At 40.9% G+C, this 25,594-nt stretch overlaps 1 protein-coding gene across 21 annotated transcripts in view; it reads left to right on the top strand.

The window, feature by feature from the left end:
• Positions 1-25,594, top strand: part of GPHN (gephyrin) — a 590,200-nt gene that overhangs the window by 293,083 nt on the left and 271,523 nt on the right. For all 21 annotated transcript variants that reach the window (XM_073348373.1, XM_073348352.1, XM_073348355.1 and 18 more), the window contains one exon: positions 16,317-16,409. In XM_073348373.1, the coding sequence (XP_073204474.1) occupies positions 16,317-16,409 (93 nt within the window). The remainder of the gene's footprint in view (positions 1-16,316; positions 16,410-25,594) is intronic.

Consider the following 25,594-nt stretch of genomic DNA (forward strand, 5'->3'; position numbering starts at 1 on the left):
ATGTAGGGATAAAGTGAGACAGGCTAAAAGTCAAGTAGAGTTGGACCTTGCAAAGGGAATTACAACTAATAGTAAAAGGTTCTAAAGCCATATAAATAAGAAGAAAACAAAGAAAGAAGAAGTGGGACCGCTAAACACTGAGGATGGAGTGGAGGTTAAGGATAATCTAGGCATGGCCCAATATCTAAACAAATGCTTTGCCTCAGTCTTTAATGAGGCTAATGAGGATCTTAGGGATAATGGTAGCATGACAAATCAGAATGAGGATATGGAGGTAGATATCACCATATCCGAGGTAGAAGTGAAACTCAAACAGCTTAATGGGACTAAATCTGGGGGCCCAGATAATCTTCATCCAAGAATATTAAAGGAATTGGCACGTGAAATTGCAAGCCCATTAGCAAGAATTTTTAATGAATCTGTACATTCAGAGGTTTTATCGTATGACTGTCGAATTGCTAACACAGTTCCTATTTTTAAGAAAGGGGGGAAAAAAGTGATCTGGGTAACTACAGGCCTATTAGTTTGACATCTGTAGTATGCAAGGTCTTGGAAAAAATTTTGAAGGAGAAAGTAGTTAAGAACATTGAGGTCAATGGTAAATGGGACAAAATACAACATAGTTTTATAAAAGGTAGATCGTGCCAAACCAACCTGATCTCCTTCTTTGAGAAAGTAACAGATTTTTTAGACAAAGTAAATGCAGTGGATCTAATTTACCTAGTTTTCAGTAAGTGTTTGATACAGTGCCACGTGGGGAATTATTAGTTAAATTGGGGATTAGAAAAGATGGGGATCAATATGAAAATTGAAAGGTGGATAAGGAATTGGTTAAAGGGGAGACTACAGCAGGTCATACTGAAAGGTGAACTGTCAGGCTGGAGGGAGGTTTCCAGTGGAGTTCCTCAGGGATCGGTTTTGGGACCGTTGCCAATTCAGAGAAGGACCGGGATATCATACAGGAAGATCTGGATGACCTTGTAAACTGGAGTAATAGTAATAGGATGAAATTTAATAGTGAGACGTGTAAGGTCATTCATTTAGAGATTAGTAACAAGAACTTTAATTATAAAATGGGGACGCATCAGTTGGAAGTAACGAAGGAGGAGAAGGACCTTGGAGTATTGGTTGACCACAGGATGACTATGAGCCGCCAGTGTGATATGGCCGTGAAAAAAGCTAATGCGGTCTTGGGATGCATCAGGCGAGGTATTTCCAGTAGAAATAAGGAGGTTTTAGTATGTTATAGAAGGCACTGGTGAGACCTCACCTGGAATAGTGTGTGCAGTTCTGGTCTCCCATGTTTAAGAAGGATGAATTCAAACTGGAACAGGTACAGAGAAGGGCTACTAGGATGATCCGAGGAATGGAAAACCTGTCTTATGAAAGGAGACTCAAGGAGCTTGGTTTGTTTAGCCTAACTAAAAGAAGGCTGAAGGGAGATATGATTGCTCGCTATAAATATATCAGAGGGATAAATACCGGAGAGAGAGAGGAATTATTCAAGCTCAGTACCAATGCGGACACAAGAACAAATGGATATAAACTGGCCACCAGGAAATTTAGACAAGAAATTAGATGAAAGTTTTGAACCATCAGAGAAGTGAAGTTCTGGAACAGCCTTCCAAGGGAGGCAGTGGGGGCAAAAGACCAATATGGCTTCAAGATTAAGCGCATACGTCTATGGAGGAGATGGTATGATGGGATAACATGATTATGGCAATTAATTGATCTTTGACTATTCGTGGTAAATAGGCCCAGTGGCCTGTGATGGGATGTTAGATGGGATGGGATCTGAGCTACTACAGAGAATTCTTTCCTGGGCATCTGGCTGGTGAGTCTTGCCCACATGCTGAGGGTTCATCTGATCGCCATATTTGGGGTCAGGAAGGAATTTTCCTCCAGGGCAGATTGAAAGAGGCCCTGGGGGGTTTTCGCCTTCCTCTGCAGCGTGGGGCACGGGTCACTTGCTGGAGGATTCTCTGCTCCTTAAAGTCTTTAAACCATGATCTGAGGACCTTAATAGCTCAGGCATAGGTGAGAGGTTTATTGCAGGAATGGGTGGGTGAGATTCTGTGGCCTGTGTGGTGCAGGAGGTCAGACTAGATGATCATAATGGTCCCTTCCGACCTTAAAGTCTGAGTCTATGAGGACTCAGTTAATAAAGAACTAAAGGGAGATAATGTAATTAATGCAACTCAGCATAGGTTTATGGAGCCTCTCAATCTAACTTATGGCACCTTAGAGACTATCAAATTTATTTGAGCATAGGCTTTCGTGAGCTACAGCTCACTTCATCAGATGCATGCAGTGGAAAATACAGTGGGGAGATTTATATACACAGAGAACATGAAACAATGGGTGTTACTATACACACTGTAACAAGAGTGATCAGGTAAGGTGAGCTATTACCAGCAGGAGAGCGGGGGTGGGGGATGGGGAACCTTTTGTAGTGACAATCAATGGGCCATTTCCAGGAGTTGACAAGAACGTCTGAGGAACAGTGACGGGATGGGGGGAAATAAACATGGGGAAATAGTTTTACTTTGTGTAATGACACATCCACTCCCAGTCTTTATTCAAGCCTAAGTTAACTGTATCCAGTTTGCCAATTAATTCCAATTCAGCAGTCTCTTGCTGGAGTCTGTTTTTGAAGTTTTTTTGTTGAAGAATTGCCACTTTTAGGTCTGTAGTCGAGTGACCGAAGAGATTGAAGTGTTCTCTGACTGGTTTTTAAATGTTATAATTCTTGACATCTGATTTGTGTCCATTTATTCTTTTATGTAGAGACTGTCCAGTTTGGCCAATGTACATGGCAGAGGGGCATTGCTGGCACATGATGGTGTTTATCACATTGGTAGATGTGCAGGTGAGCGAGCCTCTGATAGAGTGGCTGATGTGATTAGGCCCTATGATGGTGACCCCTGAATAGATATGTGGACACAATTTATAACGCGCTTTGTTGCAAGGATAGGTTCCTGGGTTAGTGTTTTGTTGTGTGGTTGCTGGTGAGTATTTGCTTCAGGTTGGGGGACTGTCTGTAAGCAAGGACTGGCCTGTCTCCCAAGATCTGTGAGAGTGATGGGTCGTCCTTAAGGATAGGTTGTAGATCCTTGATGATGCGTTGGAGAGATTTTAATTGGGGGCTGAAGGTGATGGTGAGTGGCGTTCTGTTATTTTCTTTGTTGGGCCTGTCCTGTAGTAGGTAACTTCTGGGTACTCTTCTGGCTCTGTCAATCTGTTTCTTCACTTCAGCAGGTGGGTACTGTTGTTGTAAGAACGCTTGATAGAGATCTTGTAGGTTTTTGTCTCTGTCTAAGGCATTGGAGCAAATTCGGTTGTATCATAGAGCTTGGCTGTAGACAATGGATCATGTGGTGTGGTCTGGATGAAAGCTGGAGGCATTTAGGTAGGCATAGCAGTCAGTAGGTTTCCGGTATACGGTGGTGTTTATGTGACCATCGCTTATTAGCACCGTAGTGTCCAGGAAGTGGATCTCTTGTGTGGATTGGTCCAGGCTGAGGTTGATGGTGGGATGGAAATTGTTGAAATCATGGTGGAATTCCTCAAGGGCTTCTTTTCCATGGGTCCAGATGATGAAGATGTCATCAATGTAGCGCAAGTAGAGTAGGGGCATTAGGGGACGAGAGCTGAGGAAGCGTTGTTCTAAGTCAGCCATAAAAATATTGACATGCTGTGGGGCCATGTGGGTACCCAAGGCAGTGCCGCTGATTTGAAGGTATACATTGTCCCCAAATGTGAAATAGTTATGGGTTAGGACAAAGTCACGAAGTTCAGCCACCAGGTTTGCCGTGACATTATCAGGGATACTGTTCCTGATGGCTTGTAGTCCATCTTTGTGTGGAATGTTGGTGTAGAGGACTTCTACATTCATAGTGGCCAGGATGGTGTTATCAGGAAGATCACCGATGGATTGTAGTTTCCTCAGGAAGTCAGTGGTGTCTCGAAAATAGCTGGGAGTGCTGGTAGCGTAGGGCCTGAGGAGGGAGTCTACATAGCCAGACAATCCTGCTGTCAGGGTGCCAATGCCTGAGATGATGGGGCGTCCAGGATTTCCAGGTTTATGGATCTTGGGTAGCAGAGAGAATACCCCTGGTAGGGGTTCTAGGGGTTTTCTCTATGTTTTTCCTCCCTCTCCCCCCCACTCTCCTGCTGGTAATAGCTCACCTTTCCTGATCACTCTTGTTACAATGTGTATGGTAACACCCATTGGTTCATGTTCTCTGTGTATATAAATCTCCCCACTGTATTTTCCACTGCATGCATCCGATGAAGTGAGCTGTAGCTCATGAACGCTTATGCTCAAATAAATGTGTTAGTCTCTAAGGTGCCACAAGTACTCCTTTTCTTTTTGCAGATCCAGATTAACACGGCTGCTGCTCTGAAATCAATCTAACTTGATTTTTTTTATTAGATGACAAGTTTGGTTGATAATGGAATGTTGACATAATCTATTTAAACTTCTGTAAGGTGTTTGACTTGTTACCACATAACATTTTGATTAGAAACTAGAATAATATAAAATTAACATGACACACATTAAATGGATTAAAAACTGGCTGATATGTCTCCAAATGTAACTGTTAACAGGGAACCATCAGCAAGTGGGTCCTTTTCCAGTTGTAGCCTTCAGGGATTGGTTCTTGGCTATGAATTATTTAACATTTTTGTCAATGGAAGGAGACATAAAATCATCACTGATTAAGTTTGCAGATGACCCAAAAATTGGGGGAATGGTAAATAATAAAGAGGACAGTCACTGATTCAGAGCAATCGGATATCTTGCTAAACTGGGCACAAGCAAACAATATGCATTTTAATATGGCTAAATTTAAATGTATACATCTAGGAACAAAGAATGTAGGAAGCAGTGAGTCTGGAAGAGAGTTGGGCATCCTGGTGGATAATCAGCTGAACATGATCTCCCAGTGTGATGCTATGTCCAAAATCGCTAATGCAATGCTTGGATGCATAAACAGGGAATTCTCGAGTAGCAGTAAAGAGACTATTTTACCTCTGTATGTGGCACTGGTTTGACTGCTGCTGGATACTGTGTCTATATCTGTTGTCAACAATTCAAGAAAGATGTTGATAAATTGGAGGAGGTTCAGAGAAGAGCCATGAGAATGATTAAAGAATTAGAAAACCTGCCTCATAGTGATAGACTAAAGGAGCTCAATCTATTTAACTTAACAAAGAGAAGGTTAAGGGGTGACTTGATTATAGTCTGTAAGTACCTACACGAGGAACAAATATTTAATAATGGGGTCATTAATCTACCAGATAAAGGTATAACACGATCCAATGGCTGGAAGTTGAAGCTAGATAAATTTAGACTGGAAATAAGGTGTACATTTTTAATGGTGAGAATAATCAACCATTGGAATAATTTACCAAGCGTCTTGGTGGATTCTCCATCCCTGTCAATTTTTAAATAAAGATTGGATTTTTTTTCTAAAATATGTGCTCTAGGAAATATTTTGGGGAAGTTTTGTGGTCTGTGTTATACAGGATGTCAGACTAGATGATCACAGTGGTTCCTTCTGGCCTTAGAATCTCTGAAACTATGTTTCTCCATGGTTGCAGAAGCATTAATATCTCTCATTGGTTCCTTCTTGTATCCAAGATCAGAACAGTAATCAGAAGCGGAGTCAGATCATGGACAATCTCAGTTCCAACCTTCCCCCCCAAATGAACTTTCAGGCTCTCAGCCAATTCTTGAGAAACCTTACTATGATTATTACAAACCAGATCCTCATCTGGGATATTGGTCTGAATGGAAAATCCCACTATGATATAGACTACCTTCATGGCAGACCCAACCTCTTTGCACAGATCCACAACAAATGCAAATCATCAGGCTTATGCAGCCTCCAGCACCATTGGAACTGGATTCTTTAAATCCACGATCAGCGATCTGATGTTATTAACCAGACAAAGTGAAAAATCTCTGGCAATTCACCAATAATCATTTTCAGATGTTGAAGAGCAAGTGGTCATTCAGGAATTCCCAGAGTTAGATCCTGAAATGGATGTGTAAAGGTCACCAGACAGGAATGTGAGGATTTATTCAGCCACTTGTCTTTCGCAGGATACTGTAGCTTTCTGAGAGTTAATGCAGAGAATGGCTGCTACTTTGAAGCTACTTACCTCCACTGAGGAGGTAACAGACCACCCAATTTTTGACATCTTGGGTAATCAGTCTTCAGGCAGAATATCATTACCATTCTTGGGTGACTTCTACAACCTGAAAGATCAATCTGGGCAAATCCTTGTTCCAGTCCAACCTGTATCCAAAAAAGTGGACAAACTGTATCAAGAAGAGTTTTCATATTTTCATACACACCCATCATCTAATTCTGCAGTAGTCAAACACAAGTTACTGGGCCCAATACAGAGGAAACTGGGTTAAATCTGTAGTCTGTATTATACAGGAGGTCAGATTAGATGACCTACTGATCCCTTCTGCCTTAAAATCTGTGAATCTATTAATGTAAATATAGCTGTGAAAGCAGGTTGGGGACTTATAATCAGGAAGAAGAGAAGCAAAGAATGTAGGAAGATACCTTTGCATTGGTGAAATGAGCAATTTGATCATGAGAAAATTCTACCACAGATGAGTTGCAAAGTCCTAAGTAACCAATATAAAACTGAAATCAGTTCAGCTCTGGGCAATGCATAAACAGGAAACCCAGCAAGTCATTTGAGGTTATGAAGAGAGCAAAGTGAATTGTTATCTGATGGCTAAGCACAAAGAGAAAATTATGTAAAAGAGCCAGAAAGCATGACTAATGAACATGTGCCAAGTAAGTATTAAACTGATCTATATCATGCATATATATCAAGAGCCCTTGGAATAGGGAATGATCTCAAAAAGTAGAATACACTTAGCAGCGATGCTCACAGGAGTTCCATTTGCCATTGATCAAAACTGAGCTTTAGAAAAGTGTCAGCAAAGATTCTTGAATGCCATTGAAAAAAGAGAAAAAAAACCTGTTCTCTAGATGAAGGAGAAATCAAAGAAATCAAGCAGGATGTTCAAAAGGAGTAAGAGGTGAAGTGAAAATAAAATGGAGAGGTAAACCTAAGACACACAACGTAGCTACTGAAGTGGAGGAAGCAGCCCTAAGAAATGGGCTAATAAAATTTTACACCAGTTCTGAGCGTAAGCGTCAAAGGTCAACTGGGTAGATGCTTTATTTCTGTGTATCACAAAAATATAGCAACCATTAGTGATTCAAGCACTTCAGTGAAGTACTAAATAGGTCAGAAGCACAATTGTGATTTGATTTTCTGGAGTAAAAATTAGTCTAGAAGAACCAAAAATAAAGCACATTTTTCTTTGCCTGACCCTTTCACCACAGAAGCAGGGGAGAGCTGAGTATTAAAAATATATTTATTTTTCATAATTGTTACAAAGGACAAAGATTTTTATTGGATTCATTTTTCTACACGTGCTGCAGTTTCTGAATGTAATTGTGATTTTTACAAATATGTTTCCAGAGCAAGATCCTCCACTGGTATGAAATATAATGATTGCATTGACTTCTATGGAACAACATTGATTTACATAATCTGTGGATTTACCCCTCAATTTTAGTTTGTATGGAACATCTGAATTGTAAGCAAAGTCACAAAATATAAAGGAGAGATGTACAAATATTATTCCAAGGAGTCTTGTTTGTTTGAGGTTTATAAAATTGTTTTTGTAGCACCACTAAAGAGTTCTGCCAAATAGCATGTTCCTGACCTGGAGGGACCATAGTCTGAAAACACAGCAAGTACAATTCTATGCAAGGCACGCAAAAAGGAGGCTGTAAGCCCCTTTGTCTCTCCTGCCCTTAGTTGCAGTGCAGATTGAGACTCTTGTTTTCAGGTGATTACAACTTTTTAAAAATATTATTGAGGGGGGCTGTACTTTTAAATTGGAAATACTATTCTGAGTAATTTTTAGAGATTTCTAAAATTGATTTTTCTTGTTTTTCTCCCTCTCTAATGTCTCAGCAGTGGGATTTGGTACTAAAGAAGCCTACATTTACAGGCAGAGAGATATGAAAAGTAGTACCAGTAAAATCAACAGTTTGGGAGGAAGGGTTAAAGTGCTTCTTGTGTGGAGAGGAATGGATGAGAATTTCCAGTTCTCAGTGTTCCAGGGTTAACTGGCTAAACCCTAGTGTTCTGTGAGTGTATAAAGATGAAGTGTTTTTACTGTAATTTGGATGAACACATAATTACAACCTGTTATCATTTCTCTCAGTATTTTGGAAATCAGAAAATAAATACATGTAAGATCAACATAGGTTAAATTTCTTTGTGGTTTTAAAGATCTATGTGGTCCCCAATTAAAGCTTCTGAAGTAGAATAAAGCTCTGGTTTACTGCATGTTATAAAGGAACTGATTTTTCTTTAGTGTAGGCAATAGGTAAGAATTATAATTGTACCTCAGCATATTTATGGAACAGCTACAATATCTAGTTACTCACTCTTTAGTTTATATAAAGAACAGTTTTAAAAAAAATTATTTATCTTTGGCTGCATTGTATGATGTCACATTAAATTTATTCTTTTCTTTTTTAGCAATGCCTTAAAATGTGGTCAGTGGCTACGTCTACACTTGGAACTGGAGATGTAATTCTCAGCTTGAATAGAGATACACACACTAGATCTCATCGAGCTAACAGGCTAAAAATAGAAGTGTAATCACTGTAGCAATGGGCAGTGGCAAATGGTACCAGTAAAGTACTGGTATGGGCTAGCCACCTTGATTACAAACCTAACTAGACCCTGTGGGTTCATACGTGGGTGGCTACCTTGATTACAAACCTAACTAGACCCTGTGGGTACATACGTGGGTGGCTACCTAGTGCTGCTGCTCACCTCTGTATATGCTGCCATGGGTATACTATTATTTTTAGCACCCTTGCTGTCATTCAAGTAGCATATGTTTACTTAAACTGAGAATCACATCTCCAGCTCCAAGTATAGACATAGCTAATATGTCACTGAACTATGGCAAAACTGAAGCTCATGAAATACGTATTCTATAAAGCTGATTGTAGTTGGCAGGTTTTCTTTTGTCTAAATAAGATTATGAAATGGAGATACTGTGTTAAGAAAACTAATACAAATCCCCCTTCCTCCTATTCTGATACTGACAGATTTTGCTCAGTGATAATGAGTTTTTTTGAAACTGTGCAATACAAAACTTTGCAAAAAAAAAAAAAAAATTACTCCACTGAAGTCCTGTTGAGTCATCATATGAGGCTTACTGTTATTGAAAGTCCTTGAGACAAATACTGTTGCTAGATGATAAAGAAGCTCTGACAAAATGTTATCTATTTAAAAAAAAAAAAAATTGTTCCTATCTGTTTTGCTGATGAACACCTTAGATTATTAAAATTGAAGGAATTTTAAAGTGTAATCTGCTTTTTACTACTGATTTTGGGAGGGGGAACATTTCACTCAATTTTGAAGATCAAATTTCGTAACTGCTGAGTTATGTGCTGCTCCATGTGTGATATTTTATGCACATTATTTAATATTCTTATATTGAAATAAATTGCATATAACTATAAATGTCTGCTTTAAAAAAGGTCAGTCTGTCTAACCACCAGTGCAGATGGGGAGGTTTCTTGCCCAAATGAAAATGACCATCCCCAGAGAGGAGGAGGGGACAAAAGAATTTTTGTCAACTACTTACAAGGGACAGCTCGAGGGGCAGAGCTGGGAGTAATGTCAAAGCTGCTGTAATGGTGCCAGAAGGGGACACCAAGCCCAGAATCATGGGCAGTGCCCTCTACTCCCTCAAGCTGTTGAGGGAGCCAGTGAATGCTACCTAGTCAAACTGTGCCCAAATGTCTGCATGTGTAAGGTCAAGGGAAGCAGCCACAAAGTCACAGAGAGCCTCCCAAAGGTTAAAGGCATCAGCTTGATAGCCTTAGTGAAGGAAATCCTCTGCATCAGCATCTCATTCCAGAGTCAGGTCCCCTTCTCAACCTCAGAAGAGGGATATATCTCCACCTCATTTTATGCAACCACTCTAGAACTATCTATTCATGCTTTGGAAAAGAGATCACAAGCAGATGACCATCCAACTCCTGTATATGTATCTTCTCCAGATGAGGCAATCATGCCTGGATTGTGGCTTCCACTCCAGATGGCTGTATGACATTCCAGAACCTATTAAGGAGAATTGCTACCACATTAGAGATTCTGGGCAAGATAGTTAAGAAAAATGCTACAAATTTCTCAACATCATCCATACCTCGGTTCCTGGACATCTTGCTTTACCTATCAGTGATGGATTATCAGATCCTGCCAAGCTACTCTGGCAAATGCCTGCTTCTGAACCTGCAACATCGGAGAGAGCAGACCTCCACAGCCAAGTTTCCTTACAGGGATTTGAAGTTTTACAGTCGTTCAACACCTGGTTCACTGATGGTTGCCACAGCCAATGAACACACATGTCAGGGTCAAGAAAGGTCCATTCCTAAAAATAGACGCCCCAAACAGTTGAACTTATTTGGATGGGAGAATTGTTCTACTTCTAGCCTCCAAATGAGAATTGCCAGTTACCAAGTCTTGTTAGCAAAATACAATTTTATTAATTGACTCAGGGTCAAAATTACATAAAAGATTCCTCAGGGCAATAAGGAGAAGGTTAAGAACAGCAGAAACAACTTGCATATCGATGGTGACCTCATTCGCAATGAAGAGTCTCCAGGCTCCATTCCTTAGGGCTCCCTAAAGAAGTTCATTTAACAATTGAGGCTCTCCCATTTTAGGGGTGTGAACATTTTAATTCTAAAATTAAGGCATTTGAGGCATTACATACCCTGAAAGACTCTTCTACAATGTTGAGATTTTTTCAGGCTCTAAACTCCTGCTTCCAAGTAGAAGCATTATAGACAACAACCTCAATAGCAACAGTCTTCCATTCCCTATAAACAGATGGAAATGCCTAGGAAATGTTAGAAATTTCCTAGAAGAAAATCTGTGTCCACCACCATATCAACTCACCCGCCTCCATCTACATCTAGATAGCAGCTTTGTCCGCTTGGTCAAGAGCACTGTTCATCCCGTCATATCCCATTCTTTTGGGAACCATTTATATCATTTCTATGAGTTCTGGAATACCATTACTACTGACAGGTTTTAGAAAAAATAGAGGTGGGCTAGACCATCCACTTTCAGACCCTTCAGGGATCCTTCTCAGGAGAGCGTGCTACATCAAAAGGTGCAATAACTTCTGACTGTCAGAGCAGTAGAAGTTGTTCCTCAATAGCACAGGGCAAGGAAATGTTATTCTCTTATTTTCTCATTCCCAAAAAGATGGGAGTGTGAAGACTTATTTTGAGCCTAAGACAGCTAAATACATTAATGAGAAAGCTCAACTTCAGGATAATGTCCCTAGCTTCTATTATTCCATCCCTAAATCCAAATGATTGGTATGCCACACTCTTATCTTTGGGATGCCTGTTTCCATACCACTATTTTCCAGGCTCACAGGAGATATCTCAGGTTCCAAATGGACAGTTGCCATTACCAGCACAGAGTATTACCATCCAGGGTTTTCATGAAATGCCTCACAGTAGTGGCAGCTTCCTCAGAATTCTCATACTTGCAGAATTGGCTCATTCACAGGAAATTGCACCATTAAGTAGCAGACTTCATTCAGCAGCCTCTGAATCTGTTTAACAGGTAGGCCTGAAAGTAAACAAAGACAAGTCAACACTGACTCTAACTTAAAAAGAAGAATTCACAGGACTGATTCTGGACTCCATGATAGTGATGTCTTCTCTATCTTCAGAAAGATTTCAAGCCATTCTGGATCTACGTACCCCTTTCCCAGACTCCAGAACATCAATTAGAATGTGCCACAGACTGCTAGGCCACATGACCTCATGCACCTCCATGCCTCAGCATGCCAAACCTCATATGTGCTGCGTGGAAGAGTGGTTGAAGGCTGTATATCAGCAGACATCAACTGGAAATGCTAGTTCACGTTCCACCATGAATCTTATCATTAAAGTGGTGGTTAGACCCCACAAAAGTTTGCAATAGATTCCATTCCTGTATGCACACTTCCATCTAAAACTGGAGATGAATGCCATTTGAATGCAAATACCAGGGTTATGGACTCCTCAAGAGGAAAAGCTTCACATAAATGTCCTGGATTTAAAAGCCATTTATTAAACATGCTCAGTTTTCCTCCCAGCCATCAAGGGTCTTACGGTACAAGTCATGACGAATAGCACTATGATCGTGTTTTATATAAATAATCAGGATGGCACAAGATCTACTCCACTATGTCAAGAGGCTGTATGACTTTGGAACTTCTGCATCCACCATGAGGGCAACTGAGGGAAGTTCATCTACCAGGAATACAGAACATACTGGTAGATCACTTTGGCAGACAAATTGTAGATGACCACAAGTGGTCCATAAATGACAGTGATTCTGTAAATTATATCCCACCAATGGAGTCTCCTGACTATAGACCTGTTTGCTACCAGAGAGAACTGAACTGGAAGTGTCTTTGCTTCTGCTTCAGAAAGGGTCAGAGCCATCTGTTTTCAATGCATTCCTGATCGCATGGTCCTTAGGCCTTCTGTTACGCATGTTCTCTGATTCCATTAATACCCAGGATTCTCAGAAAGCTCAAGCAGGAATCCGACAAAATGATCGTGATAGCCCCAGCCTGTCCAAGGCAATTTTGGTACCTGTATCTCTGAAATCTCTCCATTCAATCTCTGATACACTTGTCTCTAAAACAAGACCTGGTACATCAGAATTGTGGCCAAGTCCTGCATCCTGATCCATACGCTCTTCATCTCGTGGCATGAACGCTAGCTAACTGATTTAATCAGAAAGAATATGTTCCTCAGAGGTTAAAAACATTCTCATGCGCAGCAAAAAGGATTCTAACAGACACATTTATTCTCCAAAATAGAAGACGTTTTCAATATGGGGGTGAAGCAGCCTTGTACAACCTCCAAATTACCTTGGTTGTAAAACAGGAGAAATCATAGTTGCCTGCCTCCTGGCCTAGATCAGTAATACGGGTTGTGAGCTGCACAGAAATGTTAACAGCACTTAGTCAAAGAGACGAGATCAGAATCCATGGTCTCCTAGCTGCCAATCTAATGTACCTTCCTACAGGCCAAAGGGTATTGTGTAAGTCTCTCTCTGTGTCTATCTTACCTGAGATGTGGGCAGGCTTGACAGATCTGCCAAATGCAAGGATCATGCATGGGGCTTAACACTTTGCAGGTCTGAAACTAGATTGTTCACTTTCACTCTCTAATTTTCAGGCAAATCCATGACAATTAGAGATGTGAAGAGAAAGATAATTCCATTTTATGGAGGATTTAATTCTTTTGTAATTTGGTTTCCTTCTGATTTGGAATGGTATCAGAGGCAGTCCATATGGCAGACTACCTCAGACCCTGGAAACTGTAGAATCACCAACTTTGAGGCAGTCTGCATGGCTGCTGAGGAACTGGTCAGGTGATCTGGCAGAAAACCAGGTAGGTTTTAAAACCTGCTGGGCAGATGGGATTCCATTGGACCCTTACCTGGGTTCTACAGGAACTCTGGTGAAATCCAAACATCTTGGCAATTTTTTTCAATTTTGACAAATAGGCAAATTTTGATGAGAAAATGTTTTGATGAGCTTTTCCAATCAGCTCTAATAGCAATGTTGTATTTGGGTTTCCAGTATTACAGGGAAAGGTTCAAATAAAACTATTTTAATTTAATTGGGGGAAAAGAAGTTTCATGAAAAATTTACCATAGGATTTGTAAAATTCTTTTAAAATAAAATTATATTAAACCTACATCTGGGGTGTAAGCTAAATTAATGGCATTCTTTCAAAACATTATCGTTCGTTTCATGACCATCAATACTATTTTAGCCTTTTTCAAACTCAAGACCATATTCACATCTAATCTCATGTTTCAGATCATCACCTTATCAGTCTCCAGCAGTCACAAAAAATAGTTCTTCCTTTCCCTATATAACATTATAGAAAAATGACAGTGCATTCACCTTTTTCTGAGGAATCAAGTCCAACTGCTAGGGTAGGGATCTCTGACTAAATGAAATGCTAGTCTGAATGGTTTTGAGATACTATGATGATGGGCACATTAGAAATGCTGAAGATAAATAGATGCATAGTGTCATTTATGAGAGGGGAAAGATATTTTGCCACTTCTTGCATAGAAGTCTGGTATGATTGCTGTAGCAGCGTCTGGATTCATTAGTAAGTACTGGTCCCCCAATCCAACTTAATTTGAGAAGAAATATCTGAATAATATTTGTTAACAAATAAAACCATCTCTGATGGCCTAGAAATTCACTTTAAAAAACTACACTAACAAGTTTTATTAAAGGGACAATCAAACCTATAAAGACCAGTTTAGATGGGAACATCCCATGAAACATGTCATGTAATACCTAGTTCTAAGAAGACACCATATTAATGGCTTCAGTTTGCTCCCTATTGTAGGTTTTGAAGCACATACAGTATGATCATGCCTGAACCATGTGCATTTCCTGCCTATATAGAGTTTGTGGTACAGTCCATGTGTTGGTTTAAAATGCAGTTTTGATAGAAAATACAAATTCTGTTTTATTTGAATGCAATTTTCATCATGGAGCTATGAGTTTTCTCAGTCCAGTCTTGGAATCATACTCTACTGCAGAGGTGGGCAAACTACTGCCCACGGGTCACATCCTGCCCGCTGGACCCTCCTGCCTGGCCCCTGAGCTCCTGGCCTGGGAGGCTAGTCACCGGCCCCTCCCCTGCTGTCCCTCATCACCCACAGCCTCAGCTCACTGCACCGCTGGCACAGTGCTCTGGGCGACAGGGGTGCAAGCTCTTGCCAGGCAGTGCATCTGTAGAGCCGCAGCCTGACCTGGTGCTCTGTGCTGCGCAGTGGTGTGGTTGGCTCCAGCCGGGCGGCACGACTGCCTGTCCTGGTGCTCTGGGCAGTGCGACTGTAGCGCCACCAGCCACCGGTGCTCCAGGCAGTGCAGTAAGGGGGCAGGGAGCAGGGGGTGTTGGATAGAGGGCAGGGAAGTTCGTGGTGATGGTTAGGGGGCGGTGGTGTGGTTAGGGGTTGGAGTAGTCAGAGGGCAGGGAACAAGGGGGTTGAATGGGGGCAGGGGCCCTCTGGGGTGAGTCAGGAAGGAGGGGGAGTTGGATGGGGCAGTCGGGGGCAAGGGTTCCAGGGCGGTCAGGGAGAAGGGGTGGTTGGATGGGGCAGGGGTCCCGGGGGAGCAGTCAGGAATGAGAGGAGGGGTTGGATGGGGCAGTGGGGGGGGGTCCAGGGTGGTCAGGGGACAGGGTGGGGTGGATGGGGCAGGGGTCCTGTGGGGGCCGTCAGGGAGTGAGAAGCAGGGGGTGGGTCAGATAGGCGACGGGGATGGGGACACGCCTGGCTGTTTGGGGAAGCACAGCCTCCCCAACCAGCCTTCCATACAATTTCGGAAACCCGATGTGGCCCTCAGGCCGAAAAGTTTGTCCGCCCCTGCTCTACTGGGTCCTTGAAAGTGTTGATGTGTAGTAGGGAGCAGAGAAAAGGTGAGCAAGAAGCAGTAATCACCTTTCTGCTGCTGTTTTAGACATACAGCATTCGCTTAATTTGTATTCTTGAATCTTTCCACCAAGAAGCTTACAGCAGTGTTGCTCTCATAATCATCAGGCCATTCCAGTTGAAATTAGAGCATGGAAACCACAGTCACCATGAGAAATATATATGTAGTGTATTGACATATGCTGGGGAGATTAGGCCCAGATCCTCAAAGGCATCTAGATTCCTAACTTCTATTGAAACGAATGGAAGTTAAAAACCTGTAAATACCTTTGAGGATATGAGTCTATATTTGTATTCAGACCTATGTTGGAATATATATGTGTGTGTGTAGTTCAGTATTATAATAAAAAGTTATTAAAGTGTTAAAATTACAATTTTTTTATTTTTCGTTTGGGACTCAGGAAGGATTCTCAATTTCCATTGAGAATCAATATCAATTTTCATTTCCAAAACACATTAGTATTGGTGCCCAAATTACTTTGTCATATATTTATTGGTCATAAAGACAAAAAGAGAGAGAGAGAGAAAAGTGGCCATATAAATTGTCATGTGGAATGTCTTAAAAATTCTCTCCATTGAATATATGAATCCAAGTTTAATTATTGGTACTTGAAGATTTTTAAGCCTTAGGAATTTTTCAGATTTCTATATTAACATTATATGCCAAATCTGATAGTGATGATATTCTCTTTCAGGAGACACTGATAGACTGGTGTGATGAAAAGGAACTTAACTTGATTTTGACAACTGGAGGAACAGGATTTGCACCACGAGATGTCACTCCAGAGGTGAGATATCCTGGATTCACAGCAGTCTGCCCTTCAGCACATAAACTTCCTGGCTGTTAGAAATTTCCTTCATTGCCCTGATTCTGCAGTATCTCTGGACAGATTGGGTGATACACAGCAAAGGAGCAGTAGCAGCAGTAGGGAACAAGTACAGATGAATATTTCTCATAGCTCACGTTGTGAACTCCTGTCTTCAGAGGACCAAAAAAAAAGGCTTTTTGACTGAAACTTGCCATTGGACAGAATAGAGTTCCATCCCGCATACAAAAATAAAAAATACTATAGTATTCAGGAGTAATGTTCCTAAACACTACGTTTAATTATTCTACTATACAGTTACTCTAGTGCTAATAGAGGGTATAATGTGACCTGCACTATGTGCCTGCAAAAGGGAGAAAGGAGATATAAGACACCCTTTTATTCTCCAATGTTGGGTATACACATTACAGGTCACAGTATGTGTGGTAGGGAGGGAAGAGAAGCCTCTGGAAGGCTGGTACTGCCCTTCCTACACTGGCAGCCAGAACTTTGACACTATGCCTGCTCTGCAGTGTTGAGAAGGCAGAGGTGGAAGGAATCTGCACTAGGTAAAAGGCTGGCACAGTTTCCTTCTGTCCTGGAGCAAGTAGGGAATCAGGAACTATACTGTGACATTCATGGATCACGATGTGATTTCTCTTCTACTCCCAGGAGAGCGCAGCTACATACTGGCTCTTGCTTGGGGCTTATGGTAAAACCACAATCTACTTCACTGTTTTGAACCATACAATATAATTCCCAGACAGATATGGAGATTAAAGTAGAGTTAGGGTTGAGAGTAGATTTCAGTAACTTAAAGGGAAAAACATTACAGAGAAGTGGTAATTGACTCAAGACCAAACATTACAAACCCAAGAAATTCGGAGTTAAGGTTACTTTTAAAAGACATCCAAATACATTAAGGTAAGAAAGTCACAATAAAGGCAACAAAAAAACTTTTAACTCTGCATTCTTGTGACACCATGAAATAACTATATGATTATGATTAAGGTATTTTAGTGTTAGAGTTAAATTAACCTGATATTTTAAATCACCGGCCGCGGGAGGGGAGGGAGGAGAAGTTACACTTTTTTCCCTTCCTGGTATCACTAGAGAACAGAGTTAAGGTTGCTTAGGTGCCTTAAATGTGTATTTTTGTAATTTAGCATGTTTGGATTTCTTTTAAGTGCTAACTTAATTCTGAATTTCCTGGGTTTGTAGCACTTGATTTTGTATTGATTATAACCTCTCCATAATGCTTTTTACTCTTAAATAGATGTTAAGTACTCTCAACCTCAACTCCATCTTAACATAGTTGTTTGTCTGGAAATTTCCTTTTTTTTTTTTTTTTTGTGAAGGTCATTAAAAATGTCAAGAATGAAAACTAAACAATAAACCCAAAGAGAATGTTGTTATGTGATATTTCTGATGATTCAAAGATATGTAGTATCAACTTAAATATTTTCTTTAAACTTTTAAGGCAGATTCACTGGGACATGAGAGCACTGCAAAGCAAAGAGAGCATATTGGCCAGTTACACCTGCTTTGCATTGCCAGAGCACCACAAAGTAGCCAAAATGTACAGGTGAATCTGGCCATCGTTTTGCAATTGACTTATTGGTTTAGAGGACTGTATTACAGATAACAACTCTTTGTGAAAGGATGGGCAGGGGAGAGCCCAATTCCCAAGTTCTGATATTGCTGAACTTTAAGGGCTTGACCTCTGCTCCTGGCTAGTTGCCTTGGCAGTACTGCCTTGGTGCACAGTGGAGTAGAGGCAGCAGAGTCACATGGAGCCTTTCAGGCAATGTTGCCCACAATGAGTTATGGAACCTCAAAGGGCAGTGGCAGTTGTGCCAAGTAATCTACCAATGAAAATTCTTCACACAAGTGTGCAGACTCCCTCATACCACAGAGGCATTAAAACCAAAAGAATTATTACATTTAAATTAGTTACAGAATGGCAATGATGATTGATTGAGTTATCCCTGAGGCAACAGTGGCCCTTTATCTGAGATGTTGAACTGACTTTCTCTGATCCTATATAATCATGACAACTGGATACAAAAAGCATTAACAACTTAGAATGATTGCAACCTAATTTCTTCTAACATAACTTATTCACAAGATTTCAATTGATTATAACTATATGGAAAGTTTTAAGTGTCTCCATTATTCTGTTATTAAAAATCACATGGGAAAAAATCAATAGGGATAAATGCAAAGTACTCCATTTAGGAAGAAACAATCAGTTGCACACATACAAAATGGAAATGACTGCCTAGGAAGGAGTACTGCAGAAAGGGATCTGGGGGTCATAATGGATCACAAGGTAAATAAGAGTCAACAGGGTAACACTGTTGCAAATAAAAGCAAACATTCTGGGATGTATTAGCAGGAGTGTTGTAAGTAAGACACGAAAAGTAATTCTTCTGCTCTACTCCGTACTGATTAGCCCTCAACTTGAGTATTGCGTCCAGTTCTGGGCGCTTCATTTCAGGAAAGATGTGGAGAAACTTGAAATTCAGAGAAGAGCAGCAAAAATGGTTAAAGGTCTAGAAAACATGAACCAGGAGTGAAGATCAAAAAAATTGGGTTTACTTAATCTGGAGACGAGAAGATTGAGAGGGGACATGATAACAGGATTCAAGTACATAAAAGGTTGTTACAAGGAGGAAGGAGAAAATTGTTCTCCTGAACCTCTGAGGATAGGACAAGAAGCAATGGACTTAAATTGCTGCAAGGGCTGTTTAGGTTGGACATTAGTGTTAGGATATAGATATTCAGGCCTGTCTGCAAAGGCCTGTACTTTAAGAATTTAGGTGTATTCTTATCACTTGGCTAGTTATAGAGGTATAAAAGAAAGAATCAAAATCACTGTCTGCCGGTGTAAGGTCCTTCTCTTACTGTGACAGTCTGAGGCCCTGTTCTTAGGCTGAGGCCTTTGGTTAAGCAACAGAGGCAGCCATAAGCTAGGAAGCAAACGGTCACATCCTCACATTCCAAACTAGGCACATTGAAATAAGGTGCTATTGGGCTGTTAGGAATACAATCCTGTCCTGATAGTGCCTATCGCCTCCAGAGGAAGTGCCTAGAAAATGTAAAAGGAAACTTAGTTTGATAGCATCCTGTCTGGCAAGAACTCACTTATCAATAGCTGGTATGTGAAATCCTCACTTCTATATTGTTTTGTCATTATAGTTCCCACTTTGCTATTGTTTGTCTATATAATCTCTGTCTGGTTCTGTGATTGTTTCTGTCTGCTGTAAAATTAATTTTGCTGGGTGTAAACTAATGAAGGTGGTGGGATATAATTGGTTACATAATCATGTTACAATATGTTAGGATTGGTTTAGTTAAATTTCAGGAACATGATTGGTTAAGGTATAGCAAAGCAGAACTCAAGCTTTACTATATAGTCTGCAGTCAATCAGGAAGTAAGGGGGTGGGGGTGGGCGTGGGGGAAATGGGAACAGGGAATGGGGGTAAGGAAATTGGAATCATGTTTTGCTAAAGGGGGAAATGGGAACAGGGAATGGGGGTAAGGAAATTGGAATCATGTTTTGCTAAAGGGGGAAATGGGAACAAGGACACAGGTGTAAGGCTCTGTGGTGTCAGAGCTGGGAAGGAGGACACTAAGGAAGGAAACTGGAATCATGCTTGCTGGAAGTTCACCCCAATAAACATCGAATTGTTTGCACCTTTGGACTTCGGGTATTGTTGCTCTCTGTTCATGCGAGAAGGACCAGGGAAGGAAGCGGGTGAAGGAATAAGCCCCCTAACAATTAGGAAAAACTAACTAATGTCAGAATGGTTAAGCACTGGAAGAAGTTGCCATGTGGGGGTTGTGGAATCTCCATCATTGGAGATTTTTAAGAGAAGGTTAGACATACCTCTATGAGGGGTGGTCTAGATCAGGGATTGGCAGCCTTTGGCACGCGACCCACCAGGGTAAGCCCCATGGCAGGCTGGGCCAGTTTGTTTACCTGCCGCGTCCACAGGTTTGGCTGATCGCAGCTCCCACTGGCCGCGGTTCGCCGTTCCAGGCCAATGGGGGCTGCGGGAAGCGGTGGCCAGCACATTTCTCGACCTGCACCACTTCCCGCAGCCCCCATTGGCCTGGAACGGCGAACCGCGGCCAGTGGGAGCTGCGATCAGCCAAACCTGCAGATGCGGCAGGTAAACAAACCGGCCCGGCCCACCAGGGGTCTTACCCTGGCGGGCCGCATGCCAAAAGTTGCCGATCCCTGGTCTAGATAATACTTAGTCCTGCCCATGAGTGCAGGGAACTGGACTAGATGACCTCTTGAGATCCCTTCCTTTCCTACGATTCTATGAAAAAAGAAAAGACTGATTTAAATTTCTCAGAGGGCCCAGTTTTTAATTAATTTTAACTCAAACTAACGTTTACTTACACAGTCTCAGAAAATTCTATACTCAAAGAGTAAGAGCTGTAAATTTGGGAAGGATATATTGTATTTTTCATATATAACAAAAAGGCTGAATCCCTGCTTTAATTGCAAAATGAAACTGCCTTAACTATGAAATTGTGGCCATCACCTCCATAATATTATCATTTCTAAGGGTTCTTTTGAGCAAATGTTGAAGGAAAAAACCCTGTCTGTTTGCATTTAAGTGATATCAGCGTGTTTAAAAAAAAAAGAGCACTTTAGCTGCAGAATGAATTATTTTCCTTTGAAGATAACAGGAAGGCAAATACATAATAGAAAAACCAGTAGTTAAAATGTATTTAATTTTATAAATAAATATCAACTAAATTAAAATAACTTTACTCGAATATTGGAGTTATTAAAAATAAAAGTTTGTGATGTAGGAAATTCATAATGAAGGTTCACAAACAACCTTTACTCTGACATTGTATCCCACCTATGGTCCACTTGTTTTTGGAGCAGTATCTTAATCACATCAGGTCATTGCAATTATCAGAGGTAACCTAATCAATATATATTTTGAAGGATGAAGATTGTGCTCATTGCCTTATAAGGAATGGTGGCTATGAGACTGTAATTATAGACTGTATATGAAAAGATCAGAGGTTAGGTATTTCTTACTGCCACTGGGTGGTTAAATTTGAAGCAGTCTGTCTTTGTAGGTGATCCTGAATGGTGGTGGTGAAGGTGGTAGTTCTGTATCTATAGTATGGTAGATGATGTTTCTTGACTTTAGCAAAGCTTTTGACACGGTCTCCCATAGTATTCTTGTCAGCAAGTTAAGGAAGTGGGCTGGATGAATGCACCATAAGGTGGGTAGAAAGCTGGCTAAATTGTCGGGCTCAACGGGTAGTGATCAATGGCTCCATGTCTAGTTGGCAGCCGGTATCAAGTGGAGTGCCCCAGGGGTCGGTCCTGGGGCCGGTTTTATTCAATATCTTCATAAATGATCTGGAGGATGGTGTGGATTGCACTCTCAGCAAATTTGCGGATGATACTAAACTGGGAGGAGTGGTAGATACGCTGGAGGGGAGGGATAGGATACAGAAGGACCTAGACCAATTGGAAGATTGGGCCAAAAGGAATCTGATGAGGTTCAATAAGGATAAGTGCAGGGTCCTGCACTTAGGACGGAAGAACCCAATGCACAGCTACAGACTAGGGACCGAATGGCTAGGCAGCAGTTCTGCGGAAAAGGACCTAGGGGTGACAGTGGACGAGAAGCTGGATATGAGTCAGCAGTGTGCCCTTGTTGCCAAGAAGGCCAATGGCATTTTGGGATGTATAAGTAGGGGCATAGCGAGCAGATCGAGGGACGTGATCGTTCCCCTCTATTCGACATTGGTGAGGCCTCATCTGGAGTACTGTGTCCAGTTTTGGGCCCCACACTTCAAGAAGGATGTGGATAAATTGGAGAGAGTCCAGCGAAGGGCAACAAAAATGATTAGGGGACTGGAACACATGAGTTATGAGGAGAGGCTGAGGGAGCTGGGATTGTTTAGCCTGCAGAAGAGAAGAATGAGGGGGGATTTTATAGCTGCTTTCAACTACCTGAAAGGGGGTTCCAAAGAGGATGGCTCTAGACTGTTCTCAATGGTAGCAGATGACAGAACGAGGAGTAATGGTCTCAAGTTGCAGTGGGGGAGGTTTAGATTGGATATTAGGAAAAACTTTTTCACTAAGAGGGTGGTGAAACACTGGAATGCGTTACCTAGGGAGGTGGTAGAATCTCCTTCCTTAGAGGTTTTTAAGGTCAGGCTTGACAAAGCCCTGGCTGGGATGATTTAACTGGGAATTGGTCCTGCTTTGAGCAGGGGGTTGGACTAGATGACCTTCTGGGGTCCCTTCCAACCCTGATATTCTATGATTCTATGATGATATTTCCAGTATGAACTGGAGCCAAAAGCCAGGAATTGCAATTGCTGAGGTAATCATATCACTCTGGTTGTTGATATCTTTACTCTGTTCATTGGGATACTAGGGTTTGGGTGCATATTAGGAATGTGGTGTGAAATTGTTGTTTGGCTTTATGGTGGCTTGGTGTAATGAGGTTGTTGAGAGTTAAGCTTATTTGTGGAACCTCAGTTTTTACATTTCCAGCTTTGTAATCCTTTTTTTCTAGAACTGCAGGATAACAGTGTTTTTATTTAATTGATATACAGATAGAATCTTAACAGAAAGTTAATGATATTTTGCCTTACACTTTTAAGGAATTATTTTAAAACATTGACACGATAATTTGTTGTAGATCATTATATTTCATTCTGATATAAAAACATATTTTGCTTAAGGCAATCAAATAACTTGAGGTAAAAAGTGCTAGTATAGACATATCCTCTATGTCCTCCCCCATCTCCATGCACATTCTTTGTCATATACCATCTTGCAAAATACACCTAAAATAGCAAACATATGTTCCTGCATCCCTTAAAAAAACACAAAATTCTCCTGCCTCTCTCCAAAATTTCTCACTTGCTGTAGCCAACTATTCCACTCTCTTTGAATGTCCCTCTTGTGATTGATCCAAGGGCTACCCTTGTATACCACAGCTGGTCACATGACTGTCACTTGGCCCTTAGGGAGCTACAGTTCCCCAGATCCCCCAACAAATTACATCCCACCTCATGCCTGCCCTTAAAGGGCCCAAGCCTGCAAACATGGTCACTTTGCCGCAGATGATTACTACCTTAAAGAGCACAGACAATCTTGTTACAAAGACTAATCCTAATCCCTACAGTACCCTGTTATAGCCCATTAGTAATTTGATGCTTTGTAATTTGTCGGTACTGGTAGACAGTTTTCAATCCATATGAATAGATTTTTATCCAAGCTAATTTTCTGGGGTTTTTTTTATTAAATTCAATTAGGAGTTTGAGATACTTGATCAAAAACTTTATATATACTGTATCAAAAATCCAAATATGATATGTATACTGTGTGTTCCTTTAGTCCACCAATTTTGTAATTCTTTTTTAAAAAATTGTAAGGCAAGATTTTTTATGGGGAACTGATAGTGACCCCCTATATTTAGATTACCTACTACTTTTCATGATAAAGAATTCTTGCCAATACTTTTTGCTCCATTCTTTGTGGCAAACCTTTGCTGTTTGGCAGGAGATATTTCCTCAGGCTAAAGAAGTGCCTTTTCTTTGTCCTGTGAAATTCCAGTCAGATTTAGCTAAATTGTAAAGCTTAAAAATCACAATTTCCCATCTCTTATTTGTGTTCCTCAGGAGAATTTTGGCAGCATGCCAGAATCACTGAACATCTAAAAAACCTTGCCCTGCTGCCATCAGAGCAGCAGCAGACACTGCGCTGGGGACACCTATGAGCTCCAAAGCAGCTGTAGCAGGATATGGGATTGGGGAGGGAGATTCTGCCTCAGTTCCATTTACTGAAATGACATTGACCAGAGAGTGGCAGAATTCTGAGGAAGAGGGAAAAGTCTGAGGGTAATATAAATATGCAGAGACAACACTCTTGAAGAACTCCAGTTATTTGTAAATAACTTTTCTTCTTCAAGATAGGCTTACGTATTCTTGCTGCTGGGAATTTAGCAAGCAATACAACCCCAGGAAGGCAAGCTAAAAACTTACAGTTAAATAGCAATTGTAAAACTGCCATCCCAAACTGAATATCTGACTGAGAGGCCAAGTTGAGAGAGTAACACTATATAAAGGTGTGCATATGACTCCAAGTTCCTTCTCTACAGATTTCCAGGCGTGGACAAATCTGAATATGACAAATAAACAAGGGTGTAGTAAGTAAGAGTACTGAGGTGATTTTACCTCTGTATACAGCACTGATGAGATAGATACTGGAATACCATGTAGAGTTGTGGTGTCCATGTTTTAAAAAGGATGTTGAAAATTTGGAGAGGGTGCAGAAGAGAGCCACAAAAATGATTCCAAGGCTGGAGAAAATAAGTTGTAAAGACAAACTTAAAAAGCTCAATCTGTTTAGCTTAGCCAAAAGAAGATTGGGAAGTGACTTAGGTACAGTGTATTAGTGCTTCCACAGAAAGAAAATACTGGGTACTGAAGTGCTCTTTAATCTAGCAGAGAATGACATAACAAGAACCAGTAGCTAAAAAGTGAAGCCAGACAAATTCAAATTAACAGTGAAGGCGATTATTAATCATCGAAGTAAACTGCCAACAGGACTGGTGGAATCTCCATGTCTTAGTGTCTTCATATCATGACTGGATGCCTTTCAGGAAGATATGCTCTAACCAAACAGAAGTAATTGGGATCAATGCAGAAATAGCTGGGTGAAATTTAATGAAATTTACAAGTCAGACTAGATGATATAATGGTCCTTTCTGGGCTTAAACTCATATCCATCTATTAATCAAAATCTATGAAATCAGTTGGAGCAAATCCACAGGGGCAATTTTTAACTGCATCCTGACTTTTGGATAGCCAGTGGAGTTGTTTGAGGGTGAGAGGTTGATATGGTCACAGATCTTTTCTCTTTGGATATGTGAGAAAGCTGGTAATGTCTGCACAGGATGTGATGATGAAAATATCTTTCAAATCTTTAATCAGTTCTGTGAACCTGTTAATATGAGGAGATTGAAAGATACAGAATACCAGATTCTGAATATTCATAGTACCTAGGTTAGAATCCTCAACCAGCCTGGTTGCTTATTTTATTTTTGCCCCTTTAATAAATAGTTTTGTTTGCTTCACCACAACTTTCCCTGGTACATTAAAA

The sequence above is a fragment of the Lepidochelys kempii genome, chromosome 6 (genome assembly GCF_965140265.1).
Source record: "Lepidochelys kempii isolate rLepKem1 chromosome 6, rLepKem1.hap2, whole genome shotgun sequence".
NCBI lineage: Eukaryota > Metazoa > Chordata > Testudines > Cheloniidae > Lepidochelys > Lepidochelys kempii.